This window comes from Coregonus clupeaformis, chromosome 36 (assembly GCF_020615455.1).
Source record: "Coregonus clupeaformis isolate EN_2021a chromosome 36, ASM2061545v1, whole genome shotgun sequence".
NCBI classification, from domain to species: Eukaryota; Metazoa; Chordata; class Actinopteri; order Salmoniformes; family Salmonidae; genus Coregonus; species Coregonus clupeaformis.
The window spans coordinates 22,714,550-22,742,192 of NC_059227.1; the positions used below are offsets into that span (position 1 = coordinate 22,714,550).

General features: G+C 46.4%; 1 protein-coding gene across 2 annotated transcripts in view; it reads right to left on the reverse strand.

The window, feature by feature from the left end:
* LOC121552257 (kelch-like protein 29) overlaps positions 1 to 27,643 on the reverse strand; it is a 357,810-nt gene that overhangs the window by 5,541 nt on the left and 324,626 nt on the right. For both annotated transcript variants that reach the window (XM_045211311.1, XM_045211312.1), the window contains exons 13-14: positions 24,407 to 24,600; positions 133 to 277 (exon numbers count right to left, since the gene is read on the reverse strand). In XM_045211311.1, the coding sequence (XP_045067246.1) occupies positions 133 to 277; positions 24,407 to 24,600 (339 nt within the window). The remainder of the gene's footprint in view (positions 1 to 132; positions 278 to 24,406; positions 24,601 to 27,643) is intronic.

Sequence of the window (27,643 nt, forward strand, 5' to 3'; positions counted from 1 at the left end):
TACTGCCCCCTACAGTGGTTCAAATTGGTTCATGTAAACCCTTTACCTGCAGAACTGCTGTGACTGGTTCATATTGGTTCTTACCTGCAGAACTGTCGTGAGTGGTTCATATTGGTTTGTATGAGTTCTTACCTGCAGAACTGTCGTGAGTGGTTCATGTTGGGTCCGGCTTTGATGTTTCCTTTGTCTGGGTCATAGATGGTGATGGCCCGGGCGTAGGCTCCTCCCAGAATAAAGATGTGCCCATTCAGAGTGACCGCTGGGGCATACTTATTATCTGGAGAACAAACACAGAAATACACAGAGAGATGCACGTTAGAAATACAGACAGAAGGGAGGTAGAAGATTGAAAACCGTATTTTCTTCTTTTGCAAATGTAAAGTCCCTTAGCCAAGTGATTGCTTCCGGTCCTGCTGTGTTGATGGTGAGTAGGCCTCCGCTGAGTTTGTAGATTAGACAGACTTCAAGAATGTGGTGCATGGTTTGCTCCACCCCACAGGCACATACTGTAGGGGGCTTACTTTAATGCCCCATCGGTGGAGGTTGGCAAGGCATGGGCTGCATATGTTTGCCAGGACAGGGAGCCAGGGAAGCGGGGTGGATCGCAGTATGCCAGTGATGATGTGCATGGTGGTGTTTAGCTGTATGTCGACTCTGTGTGTGTGATGACCTTGATCCAGACAGGTGCACATTACTCTGCTGCTGAGAATGAGAGCTCTAAAGCCGAGGTATGAAGGGTGGTGGTAGCGGCGCCCCTTGTTTGGAGATAAGGTTGTTCCTGGTTTTGACCTTGGCTGCTGTTGTCCTCAGGTGCTCCCAGAAGGTGAGTGACCTGTCCAGGGTCACCCCAAGGTATATGGGGGTGGGCTGGTGCTCTAGCTTGTGGTTGTACATCTGAGTGTTGAGCGCTATATTGGCTTTTGCGTTATGGAGGTGGAATATACTGGATACAGTTTTTGCTGGGCTTGGTTGGAGTCGCCATATGTTGCAGTATTGTTCCAGTTTGGCTGTATCATCATTTAGGGTTTGCTCCAGGGTGTCGAAGTTGGGAGCTTGCGTTGCCAGGCATATGTCATCAGAAGTATATGAATTTCTGGGAGGCCATTTGTGTAGAGGTTGAACAGAGACCAGCACTGAGCCTTGGGGGAGACTGTTGGTATGTCTCTTCCATGTGCTCTTTGCCTCTCTGAGTTAGACTCTGAAACATCTATTACTCAGTAGTGTGGTGATGATTTTGGTTTCCTAATGGGGGAGGGACCGTGACAGCTTCAGGAGGAAGCCAGTGCGCCAAATGGTATCATAGGCAGCTGTGAGGTCGAGAAAGACAACTTATTTTGAGGTTTTTCTGGAAGCCATTTTTGATGTAGGTGTTAAAGGAAAAATTCCACCCCAAAACTATCTTTTGGTATTAGTTTCATTAGTCCATTGTTGATATAGTCCCAAAATGTTTTGCATGTCAGCATTTTGCATCATACCGGCTGTATTTTTGTATTTTTAAAGTTATATATCTTGAAAACTTAATTGCTGACATGTAAAACATTTTGAGACTATATCAACAATGGACTAATGAAACAAATACCAAAAGATAGCTTTTGGGTGGAGTTTTCCTTTAAGGACCAGAGAGAGACTCACAGAGAGCATTTTAAATTAAAAACAGACACAGGTAGGTGGAAGTGTAATATCTACAAAGGGAGACATAGAACTGAACAGAGATACAAACAATCCAGAATGAGAAATACACTATATATTCAAAAGTATGTGGACAACACTTCAAATTAGTGGATTCGGCTATTTCAGTCGCACCCGTTCCTGACAAGTGTATACAGCCATGCAATCGAGCACACAGCCATGCAATCTCCATACACAAACATTGGCAGTAAAATGGCCTTACTGAAGAGCTCAGTGACTTTCAATATGGCACCATCATAGGATGCCACCTTTCCAACAAGTCAGTTCGTCAAATATCTGCCCTGCTAGAGCTGACCCGGCCAACTGTAAGTGCTGTTACTGTGAAGTGGAAACGTCTAGGAGCAACAAAGGCTCAGCCGCGAAGTGGTAGGCCACTCAAGCTCACAGAATGGGACCGCCGAGTGCTAAAGCACGTAGCACGTAAAAATAGTCTGTTCTCGGTTGCAACACTCCCTACCGAGTTCCAAACTGCCTCTGGAAGCAACGTCAGCACAAGAACTGTTAGTTGGGAGCTTCATGAAATGGGTTTCCATGGCCGAGCAGCCGCACACAAGCCTAAGATCACCATGCGCAATGCCAAGCATCGGCTGGAGTGGTGTAAAGCTCGCCGCCATTAGACTCTGGGGCAGTGGAAACACGTTCTCTGGAGTGATGAATCATGCTTCACCATCTGGCAGTCCGACGGATGAATCTGGGTTTGGCAGATGCCAGGAGAACGCTACCTGCCCGAATGCATAGTGCCAACTGTAAAGTTTGGTGGAGGAGGCTATTTTTCATGGTTCGGGCTAGGCCCCCTTAGTTACAGTGAAGTTCCAGTGAAGGAAAATCTTAACGCTACAGCATACAATGACATTCTAGACGATTCTGTGCTTCCAACTTTGTGGCAACAGTTTGGGGAAGGCCCTTTCCTGTTTCATCATGACAGTGCCCCGTGCACAAAGAGAGGTCCATACAGAAATGGTTTGTCGAGATCAGTTTGGAAGATCTTGACTGTCCTGCACAGAGCCCTGACCTCAACCACATCGAACACCTTTGCGATGAATTGGAACGCCGACTGCGGGCCAGGCCTAATCGCCCAACATCAGTGCCCAACCTCACTAATGCTCTTGTGGCTGAATGGAAGCAAGTCCCCGCAGCAATGTTCCAACATCTAGTGGAAAGCCTTCCCAGAAGAGTGGAGGCTGTTATAGCAGCAAAGGGGGGACCAACTCCTTATTAATGCCCATGATTTTGGAATGAGATGTTCGACAAGCAGTGTCCACATACTTTTGGTCATGTAGTGTAGAATTTTATAAGCCAGGGATAGCTAGAAGATGAAGACATAGATGAGATGAGCTAGAATGAAAACCAGAAAAGACCAGATAGAAGTTACTGCTTCAATTGTATTATCGTCACTGCAGAATCTCCCCGGCTATAATGTCATCATTTTGTTTAAAGCTGCATGCAAAATCACATCTACATTCCTCTTATCACTTCCTTGAGTTCGAGGCTCGAGATGAAAAACACTTTATCGTCTTGGGAAATGGGAATTTTACAGTGAACAGATAACAGTTGAAATAGAAGAATTCATGAATCAGCTTGACATTATTGTATTGTGCTCCAAATGTGTTTATACCTGGTTCCAATATAAAGGACTTCAGTCTCAATAATTTACTATTGAATTACACCCTATGGCAATCCTGTGTGTGTATGTATGTCTGTATGTATGTACAGTTGGAAGTCGGAAGTTTACATACACCTTAGCCAAATACATTTAAACTCAGTTTTTCACAATTCCTGACATTTAATCCTAGTAAAAATTCCCTGTCTTAGGTCAGTTAGGATCACCACTTTATTTTAAGAATGTGAAATGTCAGCATAATAGTAGAGAAAATGATTTAATTCAGCTTTTATTTCTTTCATCACATTTCCCAGTGGGTCAGAAGTTTACATACACTCAATTAGTATTTGGTAGCATTGCCTTTAAATTGTTTCACTTGGGTCAAACATTTTGGGTAGCCTTCCACAAGCTTCCCACAATAAGTTGGGTGAATTTTGGCACATTCCTCCTGAGAGAGCTGGTGTAACTGAGTCAGGTTTGTAGGTCTCCTTGCTCGCACACACTTTTTCAGTACTGCCCACAAATTTCCTATAGGATTGAGGTCAGGGCTTTGTAATGGCCACTCCAATACCTTGACTTTGTTGTCCTTAAGCCACTTTGCCACAACTTTGGAAGTATGCTTGAAGTCATTTACTGTGGATATAGATACTTTTGTACCTGTTTCCTCCAGCATCTTTACAAGGTCCTTTGCTGTTGTTCTGGGATTGATTTGCACTTTTCGCACCAAAGTATGTTCATCTCTAGGAGACAGAATGCATCTCCTTCCTGAGCGGTATGACGGCTGCGTGGTCCCATGGTGTTTATATTGTTTGTACAGATGAACGTGGTACCTTCAGGCGTTTGGAAATTGCTCCCAAGGATGAACCAGACTTGTGGAGGTCTACCATTTTTTTTCTAAAGTCTTGGCTGATTTCTTTTGATTCTTTTGATTTCTCATCATTTTCTGGAATTTTCCAAGGCACAGTCAACTTAGTGTATGTAAACTTCTGACACACTGGAATTGTGATACAGTGAATTATAAGTGAAATAATCTGTCTGTAAACAATTGTTGGAAAAATTACTTGTGTCATGCACAAAGTAGATGTCCTAACCGACTTGCCAAAACTATAGTTTGTTAACAAGAAATTTGTGGAGTGGTTGAAAAACGAGTTTTAAGGACTCCAACCTAAGTGTATGTAAACTTCCGACTTCAACTGTAATATATACGCTGCTCAAAAAAATTAAGAGAACACTAAAATAACACATCCTAGATCTGAATGAATGAAATAATCTTATTAAATACTTTTTTCTTTACATAGTTGAATGTGCTGACAACAAAATCACACAAAAATGATCAATGGAAATCAAATGTATCAACCCATGGAGGTCTGGATTTGGAGTCACCCTCAAAATTAAAGTGGAAAACCACACTACAGGCTGATCCAACTTTGATGTAATGTCCTTAAAACAAGTCAAAATGAGGCTCAGTAGTGTGTGTGGCCTCCACGTGCCTGTATGACCTCCCTACAACGCCTGGGCATGCTCCTGATGAGGTGGCGGATGGTCTCCTGAGGGATCTCCTCCCAGACCTGGACTAAAGCATCCGCCAACTCCAGGACAGTCTGTGGTGCAACGTGGCGTTGGTGGATGGAGCGAGACATGATGTCCCAGATGTGCTCAATTGGATTCAGGTCTGGGGAACGGGCGGGCCAGTCCATAGCATCAATGCCTTCCTCTTGCAAGAACTGCTGACACACTCCAGCCACATGAGGTCTAGCATTGTCTTGCATAAGGAGGAACCCAGGGCCAACCGCACCAGCATATGCTCTCACAAGGGGTCTGAGGATCTCATCTCGGTACCTAATGGCAGTCAGGCTACCTCTGGCGAGCACATGGAGGGCTGTGCGGCCCACCAAAGAAATGCCACCCCACACCATGACTGACCCACCGCCAAACCGGTCATGCTGGAGGATGTTGCAGGCAGCAGAACGTTCTCCACAGCTTCTCCAGACTCTGTCACGTGCTCAGTGTGAACCTGCTTTCATCTGTGAAGAGCACAGGGCGCCAGTGGCAAATTTGCAAATCTTGGTGTTCTCTGGCAAATGCCAAACGTCCTGCACGGTGTTGGGCTGTAAGCACAACCCCCACCTGTGGACGTCGGGCCCTCATACCACCCTCATGGAGTCTGTTTCTGACCGTTTGAGCAGACACATGCACATTTGTGGCCTGCTCCTCCTGGTCCTCCTTGCACAAAGGCGGAGGTAGCAGTCCTGCTGCTGGGTTGTTGCCCTCCTACGGCCTCCTCCACGTTTCCTGATGTACTAGCCTGTCTCCTGGTAGTGCCTCCATGCTCTGGACACTACGCTGACAGACACAGCAAACCTTCTTGCCACAGCTCGCATTGATGTGTAGACTCCGTCTCATGCTACCACTAGAGTGAAAGCACCGCCAGCATTCAAAAGTGACCAAAACATCAGCCAGGAAGCATAGGAACTGAGAAGTGTTCTGTGGTCACCATCTGCAAAACCAGTCCTTTATTGGGGGTGTCTTGCTAATTGCCTATAATTTCCACCTGTTGTCTATTCCATTTGCACAACAGCATGTGAAATTTATTGTCAATCAGTGTTGCTTCCTAAGTGGACAGTTTGCCAATCTTCAATCATTGGAGAACAAATTGGATGACCTAAGATTACGGTTATCCTACCAACGAGACATTAGAAACTGTAATATCTTATGTTTCACCGAGTCGTGGCTGAACGACGACATGGATAACATACAGCTAGCGGGCTATACGCTACATCGGCAGGATAGAACGGCTGACTCCGGTAAGACAAGGGGTGGCGGTCTGTGTATATTTGTAAACAACAGCTGGTGCACAAAATCAAATACTAAGGAAGTCTCGAGGTTTTGCTCGCCTGAGGTAGAGTATCTTATGATAAGCTTTAGACCACACTATTTACCAAGAGAGTTTTCATCTATATTTTTCATAGCTGTCTATTTACCACCACAAACCAATGCTGGCATTAAGATTGCATTGAATGAGCTGTATAAGGCAACAGGAAAACGCTCATCCAGATGCAGCGCTCCTAGTGGCCGGGGACTTTAATGCAGGGAAACTTAAATCCGTTCTACCTAATTTCTACCAGCATGTTAAATGTGCAACCAGAGGAAAAAAAACTCTAGACCACCTCTACTCCACACACAGAGACGCATACAAAGCTCTCCCTCGCCCTCCATTTGGCAAATCTGACCATAACTCTATCCTCCTGATTCCTGCTTATAAGCAAAAACTAAAGCAGGAAGCACCAGTGACTCGGTTAATAAAAAAGTGGTCAGATGACACAGATGCTAAGCTACAGGACTGTTTTGCTAGCACAGACTGGAACATGTTCCGGGATTCTTCAGATAGCATTGAGGAGTACACCACATCAGTCACTGGCTTCATCAATAAGTGCATCGATGATGTCGTCCCCACAGTGACCGTACGTACATACCCCAACCAGAAGCCATGGATTACAGGAAACATCCGCACTGAGCTAAAGGGTAGAGCTGCCACTTTCAAGGAGCGGGACTCTAACCCGGACGCTTATAAGAAATCCCGCTATGCCCTCCGACGAACCATCAAACAGGCAAAGAGTCAATACAGGACTAAGATTGAATCGTACTACACTGGCTCTGATGCTCGTCGGATGTGGCAGGGCTTGAAAACTATTACAGACTACAAAGGGAAGCACAGCCGCGAGCTGCCCAGTGACACAAGACTTCCAGACGAGCTAAACCACTTCTATGCTCGCTTCGAGGCAAGCAACACTGAAGCATGCATGAGAGCACCAGCTGTTCCGGATGACTATGTGATCACACTCTCCGTAGCCGATGTGAGTAAGACTTTTAAGCAGGTCAACATCCACAAGGCCGCAGGGCAAGACGGATTACCAGGACGTGTACTCTGAGCATGTGCTGACCAACTGGCAAGTGTCTTCACTGACATTTTCAACATGTCCCTGACTGAGTCTGTAATACCAACATGTTTCAAGCAGACCACCATAGTCCCCGTGCCCAAGGACTCTAAGATAACCTGCCTAAATGACTACCGACCCACTGACGTCTGTAGCCATGAAGTGCTTCGAAAGGCTGGTCATGGCTCACATCAACAGCATTATCCCAGAAACCCTAGACCCACTCCAATTTGCATACCGCCCCAACAGATCCACAGATGATGCAATCTCTATTGCACTCCACACTGCCCTTTCCCACCTGGACAAGAGGAACACCTACGTGAGAATGCTATTCATTGACTACAGCTCAGCATTCAACACCATAGTGCCCTCAAAGCTCATCACTAAGCTAAGGATCCTGGGACTAAACACCTCCCTCTGCAACTGGATCCTGGACTTCCTGACAGGCCGCCCCCAAGTGGTAAGGGTAGGTAACAACACATCTGCCACACTGATCCTCAACACGGGGGCCCCTCAGGGGTGCGTGCTCAGTCCCCTCCTGTACTCCCTGTTCACCCATGACTGCATGGCCAGGCACGACTCCAACACCATCATTAAGTTTGCCGAAGACACAACAGTGGTAGGCCTGATCACCGACAACGATGAGACAGCCTATAGGGAGGAGGCCAGAGACCTGGCCGTGTGGTGCCAGGACAACAACCTCTCCCTCAACGTGACCAAGACAAAGGAGATGATTGTGGACTACATGAAAAAAAAGAGGACTGAGCACGCCCCCATTCTCATCGACGGGGCTGTAGTGGAACAGGTTGAGAGCTTCAAGTTCCTTGGTGTCCACATCACCAACGAACTATCATGGTCCAAACACACCAAGACAGTCGTGAAGAGGGCACGACAAAGCCTATTCCCCCTCAGGAGATTGAAAAGATTTGGCATGGGTCCTCAGATCCTCAAAAAATTATACAGCTGCACCATCGAGAGCATCCTGACTGGTTGCATCACCGCCTGGTATGGCAACTGCTTGGTCTCCGACCGCAAGGCACTACAGAGGGTAGTGCGTACGGCCCAGTACATCACTGGGGGCAAGCTTCCTGCCATCCAGGACCTCTATACCAGGCGGTGTCAGAGGAAAGCCCTCAAAATTGTCAAAGACTCCAGCCACCCTAGTCATAGACTGTTCTCTCTGCTACCGCACGGCAAGCGGTACCGGAGTGCCAAGTCTAGGTCCAAAAGACTTCTCAACAGCTTCTACCCCCAAGCCATAAGACTCCTGAACAGCTAATCATGGCTACCCAGACTATTTGCACTGCCCCCCCACCCCATCCTTTTACGCTGCTGCTACTCTGTTAATTATTTATGCATAGTCACTTTAACTCTGCCCACATGTACATATTACTTCAATTATCTTGACTAGCCGGTGCCCCAGCACATTGACTCTGCACCGGCACCCCCCTGTATATATAGCCTCCCTACTGTTATTTTATTTTACTTCTGCTCTTTTTTTCTCAACGCTTTTTTTGTTGTTGTTTAATTTTTACTTTTTTGTTAAAAATAAATGCACTGTTGGTTAAGGGCTGTAAGTAAGCATTTCACTGTAATGTCTGCACCTGTTGTATTCGGCGCATGTGGCCAATAAAATTTGATTTGATTTGATTTCACAGAAGTGTGATTGACTTGGAGTTACATTGTGTTGTTTAAGTGTTCCCTTTATTGTTTTGAGCAGTGTGTTTATTTTTTAAGGAAAAAGCACTGTGCATGGATTGAAAATGTGAGGAATTAGTGGGGATATTGCATATGATGTAATCTGCTACTGCATGGAGAAAATGGGAAATAAAATGGGGACAGTCTTTTCTACAGTCTCACTGTGGAAACAAGCATACATATAATACATATAACCCCCTGAGTTTGGTAGGAATTTAATCAAACTCCCAATGCGGAAACCTTACACTGTGAATACATTTTCAAACAATGTAATTGTTGTGTATTAATGTCCCTTTGGACTGACCTCTACCTCGCTTCTGACCCCCCCTTTCCTCCTTACCTATATATATATATATATATATAGCACACACGTACGCACGCACACACTCTTGCTGAAGACCTATCAATGTACCTTACACTCTGACAGAGCAATCGTCTCCTAAACGATTACAGCTGGCCAATTTATGACATCATGAATAATGCAGACTCATCCCTGTGTAGCGTTTTGTTTTTCACCTCCATCCACACGCCACATCCCCTTCAGTGCCTATAAAGCAAGATGTGTTTAATTAAAATGCCATTTCACCAGGCGTGACTGACGACAGCCGTTCAGCCGTCCCGCTCTCTCCATCCCCCTCCCTCTCTGTGGCACTCAGAACCCTGGGCCTGTCACTATCAGTGACACAACATGGCTGCCATGTCTGTGTGTGTGACAGTGTGTGTGTGTGTGACAGTCACAGAAGGTTTTGTATCAACTGTCTCCAGAGACAGAATGCAAAGCTATTCCCTTGGGACTGCTGTTCTACTGTTCCTCTTTACCAATAGAAACACGTTTCCCTGCCTCATATGAGCCCCTCTTATGTGTGAATATTAAACTCACTGAGCAATATATTAAAAGCAGTGGCGGTCAGTGCCATTTAAGATGAGGGAGGACCATTTTTTTTTCATGAGCATGGCCTTATTTCTATTACAGCATATTGGATGACTCTCATTCATATTCCATTCACCCAGTTCAATGTAACAGCGATAGGTTTAGGCTACTACTTGAATTTTCCCTATACGCATCATGTGGTTGCTACAACGTAGCCTATGAATGAAAGTTTACAAAGTAGGTGCACACAGGTTGAGATTTGAGGTGACAGACAGTGACATTCAATACCGCCTTGCACACTCTTGCCTGCATCTAGCTGATATAGGGTGTAATCATTAGTCCAACAGTTGCAAACAAGAGTTTCTATTGGACAAATTCAGGTACGTTTATCCCTGTTTTGTTCTGTTTGCTTCCGTTTAAGAAAAAAAAAATCAACAGAATCGGTGTAATGAATACACCCCTGATCACGCATAAACAGAGTTCACTTTCATAGCAGCCACGTTGTATTCCTTCTCTTCCCTTCGCTTGTGGACTTCAATGCACAACACATCAGCTGTATGTGTCCAGGCAAAAAAAACTTTCCAAGCCAAACCGCTACACACAGCCTACATCATTGTCACCATATTAGCTAAAGTAACGTCATAGTCAGCATAGCTAATAGAACTAACGTGTTAGTAAACCCGCTACAATCATGCAGTAACGTTCGTTACACTGGCAGGCCATGGTGGCAATAAATTAGTAATACCAAAAGATGACCTTGACTTGGAAGAGTTCCAGTGTTGTGTTGGAAAGTCATAGCCAGCTAGCTAACATGGCATCCCTCTGTTTGAGGAGGGTGATTCAGCAGACTAAACTAGCTAGCTGCATTTGCTAGCTAAGTAATTCAAATCAAATCAAATGTTATTTGCCACATGCGCCAAATACAACAGGTGTAGACATTGCAGTGAAATGCTTACTTACAAGCCCTTAACCAACAATGCAGTTTTTAAGAAAATAAAAAGTTTTCAGTAAAAAATGGATAAGTAAAACATTTTTTTAATTTTTTTATAATAAAAATAATTAAAGAGCAGCAGTAAAATAAAATAACAGTAGGGAGGCTATATACAGGGGGTACCGGTACAGAGTCAATGTGCGGGGGCACCGGTTAGTCGAGGTAATTGAGGTAATATGTACATGTGAGTAGAGTTAAAGTGACAATGCATAAATAATAAACAAAGAAGCAGAAGCGTAAAAGAGGGGGTGGGGTGCGAGGGACAATGCAAATAGTCCGGGTAGCCATGATTAGCTGTTCAGGAGTCTTATGGCTTGGGGGTCGAAGCTGTTAAGAAGCCTTTTGGACCTAGACTTGGCGCTCCGGTACCGCTTGCCGTGCAGTAGCAGAGAGAATAGTCTATGACTAGGGTGGCCGGAGTCTTTGATAATTTTTAGGGCCTTCCTCTGACACCGCCTGGTATAGAGGTCCTGGATGGCAGGAAGCTTGGCCCCAGTGATGTACTGGGCCATACGCACAACCCTCTGTAGTGCCTTGCAGTCGGAGGCCGAGCAGTTGCCATACCAGGCGGTGATGCAACCAGTCAGGATGCTCTCGATGGTGCAGCTGTATAACTTTTTGAGGATCTGAGGACCCATGCCAAATCTTTTCAGTCTCCTGAGGGGGAATAGGCTTTGTCGTACCCTCTTCATGACTGTCTTGGTGTGTTTGGACCACGTTAGTTTGTTGGTGATGTGGACACCAAGGAACTTGAAGCTCTCAACCTGTTCCACTACAGCCCCGTCGATGAGAATAGGGGTGTGCTCAGTCCTCTTTTTTTTCCTGTAGTCCACAATCATCTCCTTTGTCTTGATCACGTTGAGGGAGAGGTTGTTATCCTGGCACCACACGGCCAGGTCTCTGACCTCCTCCCTATAGGCTGTCTCATCGTTGTCGGTGATCAGGCCTACCGCTGTTGTGTCGTCGGCAAACTAAATGATGGTGTTAGAGTCGTGCCTGGCCATGCAGTCATGGGTGAACAGGGAGTACAGGAGGGGACTGAGCACGCACCCCTGAGGGGCCCCCGTGTTGAGGATCAGCGTGGCAGATGTGTTGTTACTTACCCTTACCACCTGGGGGCAGCCCGTAAGGAAGTCCAGGATCCAGTTGCAGAGGGAGGTGTTTAGTCCCAGGGTCCTTAGCTTAGTGATGAGCTTTGAGGGCACTATGGTGTTAAGCGCTGAGCTGTAGTCAATGAATAGCATTTTCACGTAGGTGTTCCTCTTGTCCAGGTGGGAAAGGGCAGTGTGGAGTGGAATAGAGATTGCATCATCTGTGGATCTGTTGGGGCGGTATGCTAATTGGAGTGGGTCTAGGGTTTCTGGGATAATGGTGTTGATGTGAGCCATGACCAGCCTTTCAAAGCACTTCATGGCTACAGGTGTGAGTGCTACGGGTCGGTAGTCATTTAGGCAGGTTCTCTTATTGTTCTTGGGCACAGGGACTATGGTGGTCTGCTTGAAACATGTTGGTATTACAGACTCAGCCAGGGACATGTTGAAAATGTCAGTGAAGACACTTGCCAGTTGGTCAACGCATGCTCGGAGTACACGTCCTGATAATCCGTCTGGTAAGCTTGTGTCACTGAGCAGCTCACAGCTGTGCTTCCTTTTGTAGTCTGTAATAGTTTTCAAGCCCTGCCACATCCGACGAGCGTCGGAGCCGGTGTAGTACGACTCAATCTTTGTCCTGTATTGACTCTTTGCCTGTTTGATGGTTCGTCGGAGGGCATAGCGGGATTTCTTATAAGCTTCCGGGTTAGAGTCCCGCTCCTTGAAAGCGGAAGCTCTACCCTTTAGCTCAGTGCGGATGTTGCCTGTAATCCATGGTTTCTGGTTGGGGTATGTACGTACGGTCACCGTGGGGACGACGTCATCGATGCACTTATTGATGAAGCCAGTGACTGATGTGGTGGTGTACTCCTCAATGCCATCGGAAGAATCCCAGAACATATTCCAGTCTGTGCTAGCAAAACAGTCCTGTAGCTTTGCATCTACGTCATCTGACCACTTCCTTATTAACCGAGTCACTGGTGCTTCCTGCTTTAGTTTTTGCTTATAAGCAGGAATCAGGAGGATAGAGTTATGGTCAGATTAGCCAAATGGAGGGCAAGGGAGAGCTTTGTACACGTCTCTGTGTGTGGAGTAAAGGTGGTCTAGAGTTTTTTTTCCTCTGGTTGCACATTTAACATGCTGGTAGAAATTAGGTAGAACGGATGTAAGTTTCCCTGCATTAAAGTCCCCGGCCACTAGGAGCGCTGCCTCTGGATGAGTGTTTTCCTGTTTACTTATGGCCTTATACAGCTCATTCAATGCAATCTTAATGCCAGCATTAGGTTGTGGTGGTAAATAGACAGCTAAGAAAAATATAGATGAAAACTCTCTTGGTAAATAGTGTGGTCTACAGCTTATCATGAGATACTCTACCTCAGGCGAGCAAAACCTCGAGACTTCCTTAGTATTAGATTTTATGCACCAGCTGTCGTTTACAAATATACACAGACCGCCACCCCTTGTCTTACCGGAGTCAGCCGTTCTATCATGCCGATGTAGCGTATTTCCCACCAGCTGCATGTTATCCATGTCGTCGTTCAGCTACAACTCGGTGAAACATAAGATATTACAGTTTTTAATGTCCCGTTGGTAGGATAACCTTAATCTGAATGAAGGGGATTTGGGCCTTGTCGGGTGTCTGTAGGATATCCTTTGCGTCCAACTCGTTGAAGAAAAAATCTTCGTCCAATACGAGGTGAGTAATCGCTGTCCTGATATCCAGAAGCTCTTTTTGGTCATAAGAGACGGTGGCAGAAACATTAATAACGTGAAAAAACACACATAATAGTACAATTGGTTAGAGCACTGTAAAACAGCAGCCATCTTCTCCGGCTCCATTCTTTCACTTAGTGCAACTGAAAGTAAAAAGAAAAGACGAAATCTCTCTCTCTCTATTTCTCTCTTGCTGCTTCTTCATTCTGGAAGAAAATAATTTGTTCTTTCTCTCTCTTTGAGTCAACTACTCACCACATTTTATACATTGCAGTGCTAGCTAGCTGTAGCTTATGCTTTCAGTACTAGATTAATTCTCTGATCCTTTGATTGGGTGGACAGCATGTCAGTTCATGCTGCAAGAGCTCTGATAGGCTGAAGGACATCCTCCGTAAATTGTCATAATTACTGTGTAAGTTTATGGAAGGGGGTGAGAACCATGAGCCTCCTAGGATTTGTATTGAAGTCAATGTACCCAGAGGAGGATGGAAGCTAGCTGTCCTCCGGCTACACCATGATGCTACCATACAGAGTGCTGTTGAGGCTACTGTAGACCTTCTTTGCAAAATAGTGTGTTTTAATCAGTTATTTGGTGACGTGATTATATTTTGTATAGTTTTATCTAAAAAGGATAACTTTTTTAATGTTTTACAATTTTTTTAAATTCACTGAGGAGCCTCCACTGATTAAAAGTGCCTTATATACAATACATACCATTCTTATATACGTAGGAAAGCTCAAATGCAGATATCAGTAGTAGTGAAATCCCCTGAGTCATATAAAGCAGAAAGAGCTCATTTCTTCACTTCTTACAATTCCTTGTTTCACATCTGACCACAGGAGTCAACAGCTGTGTTTTTCACATGTAGGAAGTGAATATCTGTCTAACATGAAACCAGTATCTCATATCTGGTCCAACTCTAAACATTTTTGTTGTTTCCTCTCTTTAGTCCAACAGCAGCTGGAGTAAATGATGGTAAATGATGATACCAATCTTAGTCACTACCGGAGTGATCTCATACAGCACACGAACAAAGCCTGATAAGATTGGACTCTGATTAGACTACAAAGGACTGAGAAGCACAAAATAACTACAGTGTTAGTTTACTGGATGTAGATGTACAGACATAATCCATGCAGTCATTGACAGTGGTTCCACTACAGCACATGTGAACATTTAGACAAACACTAGTCTCTTCTTAGTGATTTAAGCCTATGATTTCATCCTGGCACTTCAGAATGACCACAGGGGAATGGGACAATGAATCTTCAGTCTACTCAGCCAAGAGACTAGATAAGATCCAATCACAGGAATGATCTGTTAACAAGGTTAATTATTCCCGTGTTGTTTCCTGTCATTGTTGCCTGACAACTGATCCTGAATTTAATTCAGCTGCTCTATCGATCGCTACATACATTCAGTCTGAATCTGCCATCCTAGAAGTCGTTTGTGCTGACGTCAAAATGAGGGGCGTTGTACAAAACATTTTCATCAGCAATTGGAGCACAGGAGGTTGGTGCCACCTTAATTGGGGAGGATGGGCTCGTGGTAATGTCTGGAGCGAAATTGGTGGAATGGTATCAAATACACCAAACACATGGTTTGATGCCATTTGCTCTGTTCCAGCCATTATTATGAGCCGTCCTCCCCTCAGCAGCCTCCACTTAACTGGAGGAAACTCATCGCAGAGAGGAAACAATAGTGGGCGTGACGTTTGGCCGGAGCAATGTGGATGGGTAGTCAGGCAACTGTTATTGTGTAACAAGAGGAAAATAGAAGTAGGTTGTAACTATGGTTTTGTTGTCAGGTAGATTATAATATACATCACCCGGAAATCATGATTGTTCAGAGGGCCTTCAAATCACTTTAAAAGGTCTCTATCTCTCTCTCTAATTGTTTTCATTAATTCACTGATGTCGCAATCTAGGGCCAATACACTCACTCTCTCTCTCTCTCCTCAGTCTCTCTCTCTCCTCAGTCTCTCTCTCTCCTCAGTCTCTCTCTCTCTCTCTCTCTCTCTCTCTCTCTCTCTCTCTCTCTCTCTCTCTTTCTCTCTCAGCATACATATGACAATACAAATTGTCCATTGAAATGAGACATTAGTTGCATTCAATTCAATTTAAGGGGGGCTTTATTGGCATGGGAAACATTTGTTTACATTGCCAAAGCAAGTCAAATAGATAATAAACCAAAGTGAAATAAACAATACAAAATTAACAGTAAACGTTACACTTACAAAGGTTACAAAAATAATAAAGACATTTCAAATGTCATTTATGTCTATATACAGTGTTGTAATGATGTGCAAATAGTTAAAGTACAAAAGGGAATATAGATCAACATAAATATAGGTTGTATTTACAATGGTGTTTGTTCTTCACTGGTTGCTCTTTTCTTGTGGCCACAGGTCACACATCTTGCTGCTGTGACGGCACACTGTGGTATTACACCCAATAGATATGGTGTAACGATCCCGGCAGTCTGAGTCGGGTCCTGTCTGTGGACTAGTTTTTCTGCTCGTGATCTCCAGTTTCCCGAGGGTTCTGGAACGCTCCGGGGAGCTCTCTTGATTTCCGCACCTGCATCCCATCAGCAATCTGCACACCTGGTCCTGATCATCACCCTTCTTAGGCTCTGGCCTAACATCCATTCCCTGCCGGATCGTTAGCCATGAACAGTAGGTTTACCAGAGTATCAGTCTTAGAGCTTCTAGCGTTAGTTTTGTTGTTTTGCACCTTGTTGGTTTGTTGTTTACTTACCTCCGTTTTGTTCCATCTGCAGTCACTCGTCCGGAACCTTCATCCAACCTCTGCCTGGTGGTCGGCGGCTGCCGAGCCATGATTGGATCAACCACTGCACCCCCAACAACTAATCAACGCCGCCCGCTCTGTTCCCTGGATTATTCAGCATCACTCTTGAATTTGTAATAAACACTCACCTTCGTTTCAACTTACCTTGTCCTGGTCTGCTTCTGGGTTCTGGCTTTGTAACTCGTGACAGAACGATCCGGCCAGTAATGAACCCAGCGGACCTGGACTCTGTTCGCCATGCCATTACCCATCAGGAGAAGATGTTGGGCCATCATAGCACGGAGCTACAGGAGATCGCGTTGGCAGTTCGGAACCTTTCTACCGGTCTGACGGAGGTCCAGAACCAGCGCAAGTTTCCGGTGGAGGATCCACTACCGGTTTCACCCATCTCGCCTGCCGCGTCTGGAGCGGTGTCCTTCCGTGAGCCCAAGGTTCCGACGCCGGATAAATATGAGGGGGAGCTGGGAAGATGCCGTTCTTTCCTTATGCAGTGTGGGTTAGTGTTCGATCTACAGCCCTACTCTTATGCCACAGACAAGGCTAGGATAGCCTTTGTGATTGAGTTGCTGCGTGGTCGAGCGCTGGAGTGGGCTTCAGCCGTTTGGGAACGACAAGACCCCTGCATGGCTTCATACCAGGGGTTCACGGCCGAGATGAGGAAGCTTTTCGACCATTCCGTCCGAGGGAGGGACGCAGCTAGGCGCCTGTTTTCGCTTCACCAAGGAACTCGCAGCGTGGCCGACTTCGTGATCGAGTTCAAGACGTTGGCTGTGGAGAGTGGGTGGAATGAGGAGTCTCTGCAAGCGGCCTTTTACCAGGGTCTGTCGGAGCAGCTCAAGGATGAGTTGATCTCCTATCCGGAGCCTAGTGACCTGGACAGCTTGGTAGCCTTGTCTATTCGGGTGGATAATCGAGTCCGAGAGCGAAGGAGGGAGAAGCAATGGGGTCCGTCCAATCGATCAGCTTCTCAGGTTCCAGTCGGGTCGGGGATTGGACCAGAATACGTCGATCATCGTCCACCACACAGGATTAGTGGAGAGGTCCTGTCTCCCGATTCGGAACCAATGCAAGTAGGGCGGCACGGGTTAACCAAGGAGGAACGCCAACTCAGACGTAGGACTAACTGTTGCCTCTACTGTGGTGGTTCGGGACATTACCTCGCCACCTGTTCCCGGCGGTCGTCAAACTGCGCGGCTCGCTAAAGTTGGGAGGACTTTTAGCGAGCCAGTTTCGACCTCTCAATACCTCTGTCAGACCCCGTTTCCCGGCTACCCTTGTGAACAGGAATCAGAGCTTAGCGATTAACGCTTTTATCGATTCAGGTGCCGATGGAAGCTTTCTTGATGCCGAGTTGGTGGAACAGCTGGGGCTTTCCAAGGAGCAATTGCCGGAAGCCATTGAAGCGACCACTCTGAACGGCAGTAGTCTGGCACGTATCACGATGAGGACTGAACCGGTTAAGATGCTGTTGTCGGGGAATCATTCGGAGATGATTTCATTCTTCATTCTGCCGTCTTCCCATGTTCCTCTGGTCCTTGGATACCCCTGGCTGAAGGAACACAATCCCACGTTCGATTGGGTGACGGGCAAGGTAACGAGTTGGAGCCTTGATTGTCATGCCAACTGTCTCAAGACTGCCTGTCCCCATTCGGTTCCCAGTCAGGTGATTGAGGCTAAACCCCCAGATTTGTCCCTGGTTCCCGAGACATATCACGATTTGGGGGAAGTGTTCAGTAAGCAGAAGGCTCTGTCACTCCCTCCCCACCGACCATATGATTGTGCCATCAACCTGTTCCCTGGAGCTGTCTACCCCAAGGGAAGGTTATACAGTATCTCCCGCCCTGAACGTGAGGCTTTGGAGACCTACATCAAGGAGTCCCTAGCTGCTGGTCTCGTTCGTCCCTCGTCATCACCCCCTGGGGGCAGGATTCTTCTTTGTGGGTAAGAAGGATGGCTCTCTTCGACCGTGTATTGATTATCGGGGGTTGAATGACATCACGGTCAAGAACAAGTATCCCCTGCCCTTGATGAGTTCTGCCTTCGACTCCTTACAGGGTGCTACGGTGTTCACCAAGCTAGACCTACGCAATGCGTATCACATGGTCCGGATCAGAGAGGGAGACGAGTGGTTGACGGGTTTCAATACACCGATGGGTCACTTGAGTATCAGGTGATGCCGTTTGGACTGACCAATGCTCCAGCGGTATTCCAGAGTATGGTGAACGGCGTCCTGAGAGATATGATCGGTCTCTTTGTGTTTGTTTATCTGGATGACATTCTGATCTTCTCGAAGGAACCTTCCGACCACGTCCAGCATGTCCGGCAGGTTCTGCAGCGATTGTTGGAGAATCGCCTGTTCGTGAAGGCCGAGAAGTGCGAGTTTCACGCCCACACGACATCCTTTCTCGGGTACATCATCTCCAGGGGAGAGATTAGGATGGACCAGGAGAAGGTTAGAGCGGTTCTGGAATGGGCCCAGCCCGGTACGAGATTGCAGCTCCAGAGATTTTTGGGGTTTGCGAATTTCTACCGCAGATTCATCCGGGGATTACAGCCGTGTGGCCGCTCCGTTAACTGCCTTGACTTCCAGTATCAGGAGCTTCAAGTGGAATCCGGAGGCGGATCGAGCGTTTCTGGATTTGAAGAGGCGATTCACCAACGCACCGATTCTCTCTCAACCGGACACGGCCCGTCAGTTCGTCGTTGAAGTGGACGCGTCTGATGTGGGAGTTGGCGCCATCCTGTCGCAGCGATGCTCCACGGACAGTAAACTCCATCCCTGCGCCTACTACTCTCGTCGCCTTTCGCCTGCGGAGAGGAATTACGATGTGGGTAACCGGGAGCTTCTCGCGGTGAAACTTGCCTTGGAGGAGTGGCGCCACTGGTTGGAGGGGGCGGAGCAACCGTTTATTGTCTGGACTGACCACAAGAATCTTGCTTACGTGCAATCGGCTAGACGTCTCAACTCCCGTCAGGCCAGGTGGTCGTTGTTTTTCGGACGATTCAATTTTTTCCCTGACGTTCCGACCTGGATCTAAGAACGGCAAGGTGGACGCCTTGTCTCGGATGTTCTCCAAGACGGAGGAGAGTGGGTCCAAGACCGAGACAATTCTCCCCGGAACTGCGTCGTGGGAGCTGTTAGGTGGAAGATTGAGGAGGAGGTGATGGCGGCCCTTCGGACGCAGCCCGGTCCCGTAACGGTCCACCCGGTCGGTTGTTTGTGCCTGAGTCGGTTCGTCCTGCGGTCCTCAAATGGTCCCACGCCAGCAAGATGGCTTGTCACCCTGGCGTGGCTCGGACGATGGCGTTTCTTCGCAGACGTTTTTGGTGGCCTGCCATGGCCGAGGATACTCGGGGTTATGTTGCTGCCTGTCCAGTGTGTGCGCAGAATAAGAGTACCAATCGGCCCAGCTCTGGACTACTTCACCCCCTTCCTATTCCCCGGCGACCATGGTCGCATCTGGCCCTGGACTTTGTCACTGGGTTGCCCGCTTCTGAGGGGAACACGGTCGTTCTGACTATCGTGGACAGATTCAGCAAGTTCGCCCACTTTGTGCCAATTGCCAAGCTTCCCTCTGCCTCGGAGACGTCCGAGATCCTGGTTAGGGAGGTTTTCAGGGTCCACGGGTTGCCCAGTGATATCGTTTCCGACCGTGGCCCTCAGTTTACCTCTGCTGTCTGGAAGTCCTTCTGTTTGGCCATTGGAGCTACAGTCAGTCTCACATCTGGTTTTCACCCCCAATCTAATGGTCAGGCGGAGAGAGCCAACCAGAAGATGGAATCCACGCTACGCTGCCTGGCCTCTTCCAACCCCACCTCCTGGGTCTCTCAGTTGCCTTGGGTTGAGTATGCCCACAATACTCTCCCTACATCTGCCACTGGGATGTCTCCCTTCCAGTGCCTGTATGGCTACCAACCTCCCTTGTTCCCTTCTCAGGAGAAGGAGCTCTCAGTGCCTTCTGTTCAGGCCCATATTCGTCGTTGCCACCGGACCTGGCATCGGGCCAGAAAGGCACTCCTTAGAGTTTCGGACCGGTATCAGCTCCAGGCGAATCGTCGCCGGATCCCCGCTCCCACCTATACCATCGGAGATAGGGTCTGGTTGGCCACACGGGATCTTCCTTTACGGACTGAGTCTAGGAAGTTGTTACCGAAGTTCATTGGTCCGTTTGTGGTGGAGAAGGTGATCAATCCGGTGGCAGTTCGACTCAAACTCCCGAGGACGCTCAGAGTCCATCCCACCTTTCATGTCTCCTGCCTCAAGCCTGTTTTCCTCAGTCCTCTGTTGCCTCCTCCGCCTCCTCCTCCTCCTCCTCGGATGATCGGAGGTGGTCCTGCCTACACGGTGCGACGCATCATGGATTCCAGACGGCGGGGCCGGGGTTTCCAGTATCTCGTGGACTGGGAGGGGTATGGTCCTGAAGAGAGGAGTTGGATTCCGCGGCGACAGATCCTAGATGCTGACCTCATCCGTGACTTCTACCGCCTCCATCCTGGCGCTCCGGGAGTCCGCCCGGTGGCGTTCGTCGGAGGGGGGGTACTGTAACGATCCCGGCAGTCTGAGTCGGGTCCTGTCTGTGGACTAGTTTTTCTGCTCGTGATCTCCAGTTTCCCGAGGGTTCTGGAACGCTCCGGGGAGCTCTCTTGATTTCCGCACCTGCATCCCATCAGCAATCTGCACACCTGGTCCTGATCATCACCCTTCTTAGGCTCTGGCCTAACATCCATTCCCTGCCGGATCGTTAGCCATGAACAGTAGGTTTACCAGAGTATCAGTCTTAGAGCTTCTAGCGTTAGTTTTGTTGTTTTGCACCTTGTTGGTTTGTTGTTTACTTACCTCCGTTTTGTTCCATCTGCAGTCACTCGTCCGGAACCTTCATCCAACCTCTGCCTGGTGGTCGGCGGCTGCCGAGCCATGATTGGATCAACCACTGCACCCCCAACAACTAATCAACGCCGCCCGCTCTGTTCCCTGGATTATTCAGCATCACTCTTGAATTTGTAATAAACACTCACCTTCGTTTCAACTTACCTTGTCCTGGTCTGCTTCTGGGTTCTGGCTTTGTAACTCGTGACATATGGGAGTTTATCAAGATTTGATTTGTTTTCAAATTCTTTGTGGGTCTGTGTAATCAGAGGGAAATATGTGTCTCTAATATGGTCATACATTTGGCAGGAAGTTAGGAAGTGCAGCTCAGTTTCCACCTCTTTTTGTTGGCAGTGTGCACATAGCCCATCTTCTCTTGAGAGCCAGGACTGCCTTCGGCAGCCTTTCTCAATAGCAAGCTCACTGAGTCTGTACAAAGATTTCCTTAATTTTGGGTCAGTCACAGTGGTCAGATATTCTGCCACTGTGTACTCTCTGTTTAGGGCCAAATAGCATTCTAGTTTTCTCAGTTTTTTTGTAAAGTCTTTCCAATGTGTCAAGTAATTATATTTTTGTTTCTCATGATTTGATTGGGTCTAACTGTGTTACTGTCCTGGGGCTCTGTGGGGTCTGTTTGTGTTTGTGAACAGAGCCCCAGGACCAGCTTGCTTAGGTGGCTCTTCTCCAGGTTTATTTCTCTGTAGGTGATGGCTTTGTTATGGAAGGTTTGGGAATTGCTTCCTTTTAGGTGGCTGTAGAATTTAACAGCTCTTTTCTGGATTTTGATAATTAGCGGGCATCGGCCTAATTCTGCTCTGCATGCATTACTTGGTGTTTTACGTTGTACAAGGAGGATATTTTTGCAGAATTCTGCATGCAGAGTCTCAATTTGGTATTTGTCCCATTTTGTGAATTCTTGGTTGGTGAGCAGACCTCAGACCTCACAACCATAAAACGGCAATGGGTTCTATAAGCCAGATCCTAATTGGTATGTCAACATTTATGTTCCTTTTGATGGCATAGAAGGCCCTTCTTGCCTTGTCTCTCAGATTGTTCACAGCTTTGTGGAAGTTACCTGTGGCGCTGATGTTTAGGCCGAGGTATGGATCGTTTTTTTGTGTGCTCTAGTGGAACGGTGTCTAGATAGAATTTGTATTCGTGGTCCTGGGAACTGGACCTTTTTTGGAACACCATTATTTTTGACTTACTGAGATTTACTGTCAGGGCCCAGGTCTGACAGAATCTGTGCAGAAGATCTAGGTGCTGCTGTAGGCCCTCCTTGGTTGGGGACAGAAGCAACAGATCATCAGCGAACAGTACACATTTGACTTCAGATTCTAGTAGGGTGAGGCCGGGTGCTGCAGACTGTTCTAGTGCCTTCGCCAATTCGTTGACATACACTACCGGTCAAAAGTTTTAGAACACCTACTCATTCAAGGGTCTTTCTTTATTTTTACTATTTTCTACATTGTGGAATAATAGTGAAGACATCAAAACTATGAAATAACACATATGGAATCATGTAGTAACCAATAAAGTGTTAAACCAATCAAAATATATTTTATATTTGAGATTCTTCAAATAGCCACCCTTTGCCTTGATGACAGCTTTTCACACTCTTGGCATTCTCTCAACCAGCTTCACCTGGAATGCTTTTCCAACAGTCTTGAAGTAGTTCCCACATATGATGAGCACGTGTTGGCTGCTTTTCCTTCATTCTCCGGTCCGACTCATCCCAAACCATCTCAATTTGGTTGAGGTCGGGGGATTGTGGAGGCCAGGTCATCTGATGCAGCACGGTAGTTATTGGGGTCAAATTTGTCTCCACTTTTGTGGATTGGGGTGATCAGTCCTTGGTTCCAAATATTGGGGAATATGCCAGAGCTGAGGATGATGTTAAAGAGTTTAAGTATAGCCAATTGGAATTTGTGGTCTGTATATTTTATCTTCATTTAGTGTTCAGATTTTCCCAGAAGTGGTTAGATTCAATGGATTCTTCAATACATAGGGCTGATTTCTGACGTGCTGTTCCTTCTTTTTCTTTCTGTATTGTTTCAGTGATTCATAGTGAAGGCTCAGGTTCTGGTTCTGGTTGGATAGGTTTCTCATTCTTCATCAAAACATTTGTCATTGCTGTTAATTTTCTTAGGCTGTCTGCTTGAAATGTTTAGATTTGATAGGGAAGCTGAAAGGTCAAATATACTGTTTAGGCTCACACACACACACACACACAACATACACACACACACACACACACACACACACACACACACACACACACACACACACACACAGGATTAGTGACTGCCTGAGATAACTTAACAGCTTGGGTATGAATGTGTGGCAGCGTCTGTCAGTCTAATAGTATGTGTGTTTATGTTCCAGCATGTGTGTGTGTGTGAAAGCAGGAAAGAGCCAGTTGATAAGTATTGGGAAAAGCCATTTGTAGCTCATGCTGGGGAGAGAATACTGAGAAAGGACACTCACATCATCTGGTTATACCCAGGGTATACAGGCTGCCATCAGGCTGCTATCCTCCCCTCTCTACGTCCTTCCTCTGCCCTGAGTCTCTGCTCCTGTCAGTAACAGATGCACCCCTCTATCCCCTGTCAGTAACAGTATACTTCTCTCTTCCCCCCTTTATCTATCCCTCCCTCCAAGTGTCTCTCTCCGTCTGTCTCGCTCTCTCTCTCCCTCCCCCATCCATCCATCTCTCTCTCGCTCTCTTTCTGCTGTGGATGTATTTCTGCTGCATGCCTAGGCCCGGGGGTACTGTGGGGTTGGATAAGGTGGTGTGTGTGTAAATGGAAGGGGGCGGTGAGGTAGTTAGAACTGTGCTCTCAACTCTCTCAACATTTCTGCCATTTCTGCCACTGTTCAGTTCAGTTGAGTTCATTACAGTTAGAGCAGAAGTTAGAGTACTCCCTTACGGAAAAACCACACACATTTCACGTGAATTGTTCCATAAACACATGTTTTCATGTGATCACGTGATCTTATGTGAAGTTAATGTGATAACATGTGGCAACATGTAAATCAACATTTGATAACATGAAACTACACGTGAAAACATTTGATCACATGTGAAGTGTTCCAAAAACACTTCACATGTGGGAATGGATGTTAGTATTGACTCTTACCTATCATGGGTGACTCTATGAAGCTCCAGGAGTTGGTCTGAGGGACGTATGACTGTAGTACTCCCGCCGATCGGCCCGCCTCGTTCACCCCTCCAAACAAATACACCTTCCCCCCACACACCGTGGCTGCTGCCGAGTGCACCGGCTTGGGGAGCGGAGACACAGTCTCCCACTGGTTGGTTATGGTGTCATACCTATAGAGAGGAGAGGGACAAGGAATGGTTAGTGATGGTTCATACCTCATGCCAACACACAGAGCAGGTGGAGTAGGGGAGAGTATTTACATGTTTTATTATTGTTATTTCATCTGCAAGGCATTTTTCAATACATTTGAAATGTGTATTTAGAAACTTCAGTATTACATAGCAATATGCTAGCTAGCTTTTGGCCCATGTTTCCTGCAATGTTCTTAGTGGTGCACACAGTACTACTGTGAATTAGGGAATAGCATACAGACATTGTATCATCAAGGATCAGTCAATACTGAGTCCAGGGAGCCAACCATGATGAAACGCACAAAACAATACAAGTTACAGACACCAAGTAACATACAGTATGTCCGGACATAAGGACGGACTGCGAAACAAACAGAACAGCTACTGATATTAAACCATAGTAACATATGTCACGAGTTATGAGCTATTAGTGTCTACTGGTCTACTGTTGTGTCGTGAGTCAACACAGTTTGGACATGACACAGAGTTCCCTGGCAACAACTTCAAGACCAAACCCATAACACCAAGATGACAAGGGTTGACACCATGACTGTTGGCCCTGTCTGTCGGCACAACATGTCCCTGTTTGTTTGTTTGTGTGTGTTTGCGTGTGTGTGAATGAAGTAAATTACAGACCAATTGGTTGGAGGAGTGAAATGCAATCGTGTCAGATAGCATAAGTGTGAAACCACATCAATCATGTGTTTAGTGTTGGTCAATACTGTGGCTGTTGGTGAGGAGGAGAGTCAAGGTCACTGGGGGAGCTATTTACAACACAGAGACCGAATCAGGTCTAAAACAAACATTTACTGCAAAAAATGTATTATTTTAAACTGAGGAGTATGTGTCAGATGAAACATGAGTTGGTTTATTTACTCTGAAGATTACACATTAAGTTAATCCTCTGATATCGTCAACGGAAAAACTGTTGAAGAGTTGATCTGGGGAGGCTAGCTGCCTGTCAAAACGATATTTGGTATGTGTGTGTGTGTGGATAAAGAGAGACATGGAGGTCTAGCTAACCCTAGTCTTAGCCTGCTCAAGAGGGCAAACACATTAAATACAGTATGTGAGTTGCCATCAAACACACTAATACTAACCATGACATTTTGACTGTTACTCAAATGATTCACAGTACAGACCCATAGGTTCTAATTACATCCATGAGAGAGAAAGAAAGAGAGAGAGAAGGGGTTGGGGGGGGATGTGCTGGGGATGTGCTGGGGAGAAAGGATGTCGGGAAGTAGAAGGTTATCAGTGCTATTCAGGTCTCCATCTCTTGTCTTCGTCTCTCGTACCCTGGAGGAGGAAGTGTTGGGCTGTTTGGAGGTCAGTGCCAGCAGAGTTACTGTCGCAGAGTGATTACATCACACACTGAACAACTGAGGCTGTGGTTAGGTTTGGGGTTAGGACTGAAGGTAGAGTTAGGGCTGGATCTGGATCTGAAGCTAGGGTCAGGGTAAGTCCAAGGTTAGGGTTTTATTTTATTTATTTTTTATTTCACCTTTATTTAACCAGGTAAACCAGTTGAGAACAAGTTCTCATTTACAACTGCGACCTGGCCAAGATAAAGCATAGCAGTGCGATAAAAACAAACACAGAGTTACATATGGGGTAAAACAAAACAAAGTCAAAAATACAACAGAAATACATATAATATACAGTGTGCAAATTTAGCAAGTTATGGAGGTAGGCAATAAAATAGGCTATAGTGCAAAATAATTACAATTAGTATTAACACTGGAATGATAGATGTGCAAGAGATGATGTGCAAATAGAGATACTGGGGTACAAATGAGCAAAATAGATAACAATATAGGGATGAGGTAGTTGGGCGGGCTAATTTCAGATGGGCTGTGTACAGGTGCAGTGATCGGTAAGGTGCTCTGACAACTGATGCTTAAAGTTAGTGAGGGAGATAAGTGTCTCCAGCTTCAGAGATTTTTGCAATTTGTTCCAGTCATTGGCAGCAGAGAACTGGAAGGAATTGCGGCCAAAGGAGGTGTTGGCTTTGGGGATGACCAGTGAGATATACCCGCTGGAGCGCAGACTACGGGTGGGTGTTGCTATGGTGACCAATGAGCTAAGATAAGGCGGGGATTTGCCTAGCAGTGATTTATAGATGGCCTGGAGCCAGTGGGTTTGGCGACGAATATGTAGTGAGGACCAGCCAACAAGAGCGTACAGGTCACAGTGGTGGGTATTATATGGGGCTTTGGAGACAAAACGGATGGCACTGTGATAGACTACATCCAATTTGCTGAGTAGAGTGTTGGAGGCTATTTTGTAAATGACATCGCCGAAGTCAAGGATCGGTAGGATAGTCAGTTTTACGAGGGCATGTTTGGCAGCATGAGTGAAGGAGGCTTTGTTGCGAAATAGGAAACTGATTCTAGATTTAACTTTGGATTGGAGATTCTTAATGTGAGTATGGAAGGAGAGTTTACAGTCTAACCAGACACCTAGGTATTTGTAGTTGTCCACATACTCTAGGTCAGACCCGTCGAGAGTAGTGATTCTAGTCGGGTGGACGGGTGCAAGCAGCGTTCGGTTGAAGAGCATGCATTTAGTTTTACTAGTGTTTAAGAGCAGTTGGAGGCTACTGAAGGAGTGTTGTATGGAATTGAAGCTCGTTTGGAGGTTTGTTAACACAGTGTCCAATGAAGGGCCAGATGTATACAAAAAGGGTTAAAGGGTTGGGGTTGGGGTTACCCACCTCTCTACAGTAAAACCCTATCTACTGTGAGGGAAAAAAGTATTTGATCCCCTGCTGATTTCATACGTTTGCCCACTGACAAAGACATGATCAGTCTATCATTTAATGGTAGGTTTATTTGAACAGTGAGAGACAGAATAACAACAAAAAAATCCAGAAAAACGCATGTCAAAAATGTTATAAATTGATTTGCATTTTAATGAGGGAAATAAGTATTTGACCCCTCTGCAAAACATGACTTAGTACTTGGTGGCAAAACCCTTGTTGGCAATCACAGTCAGACGTTTCTTGTAGTTGGCCACCAGG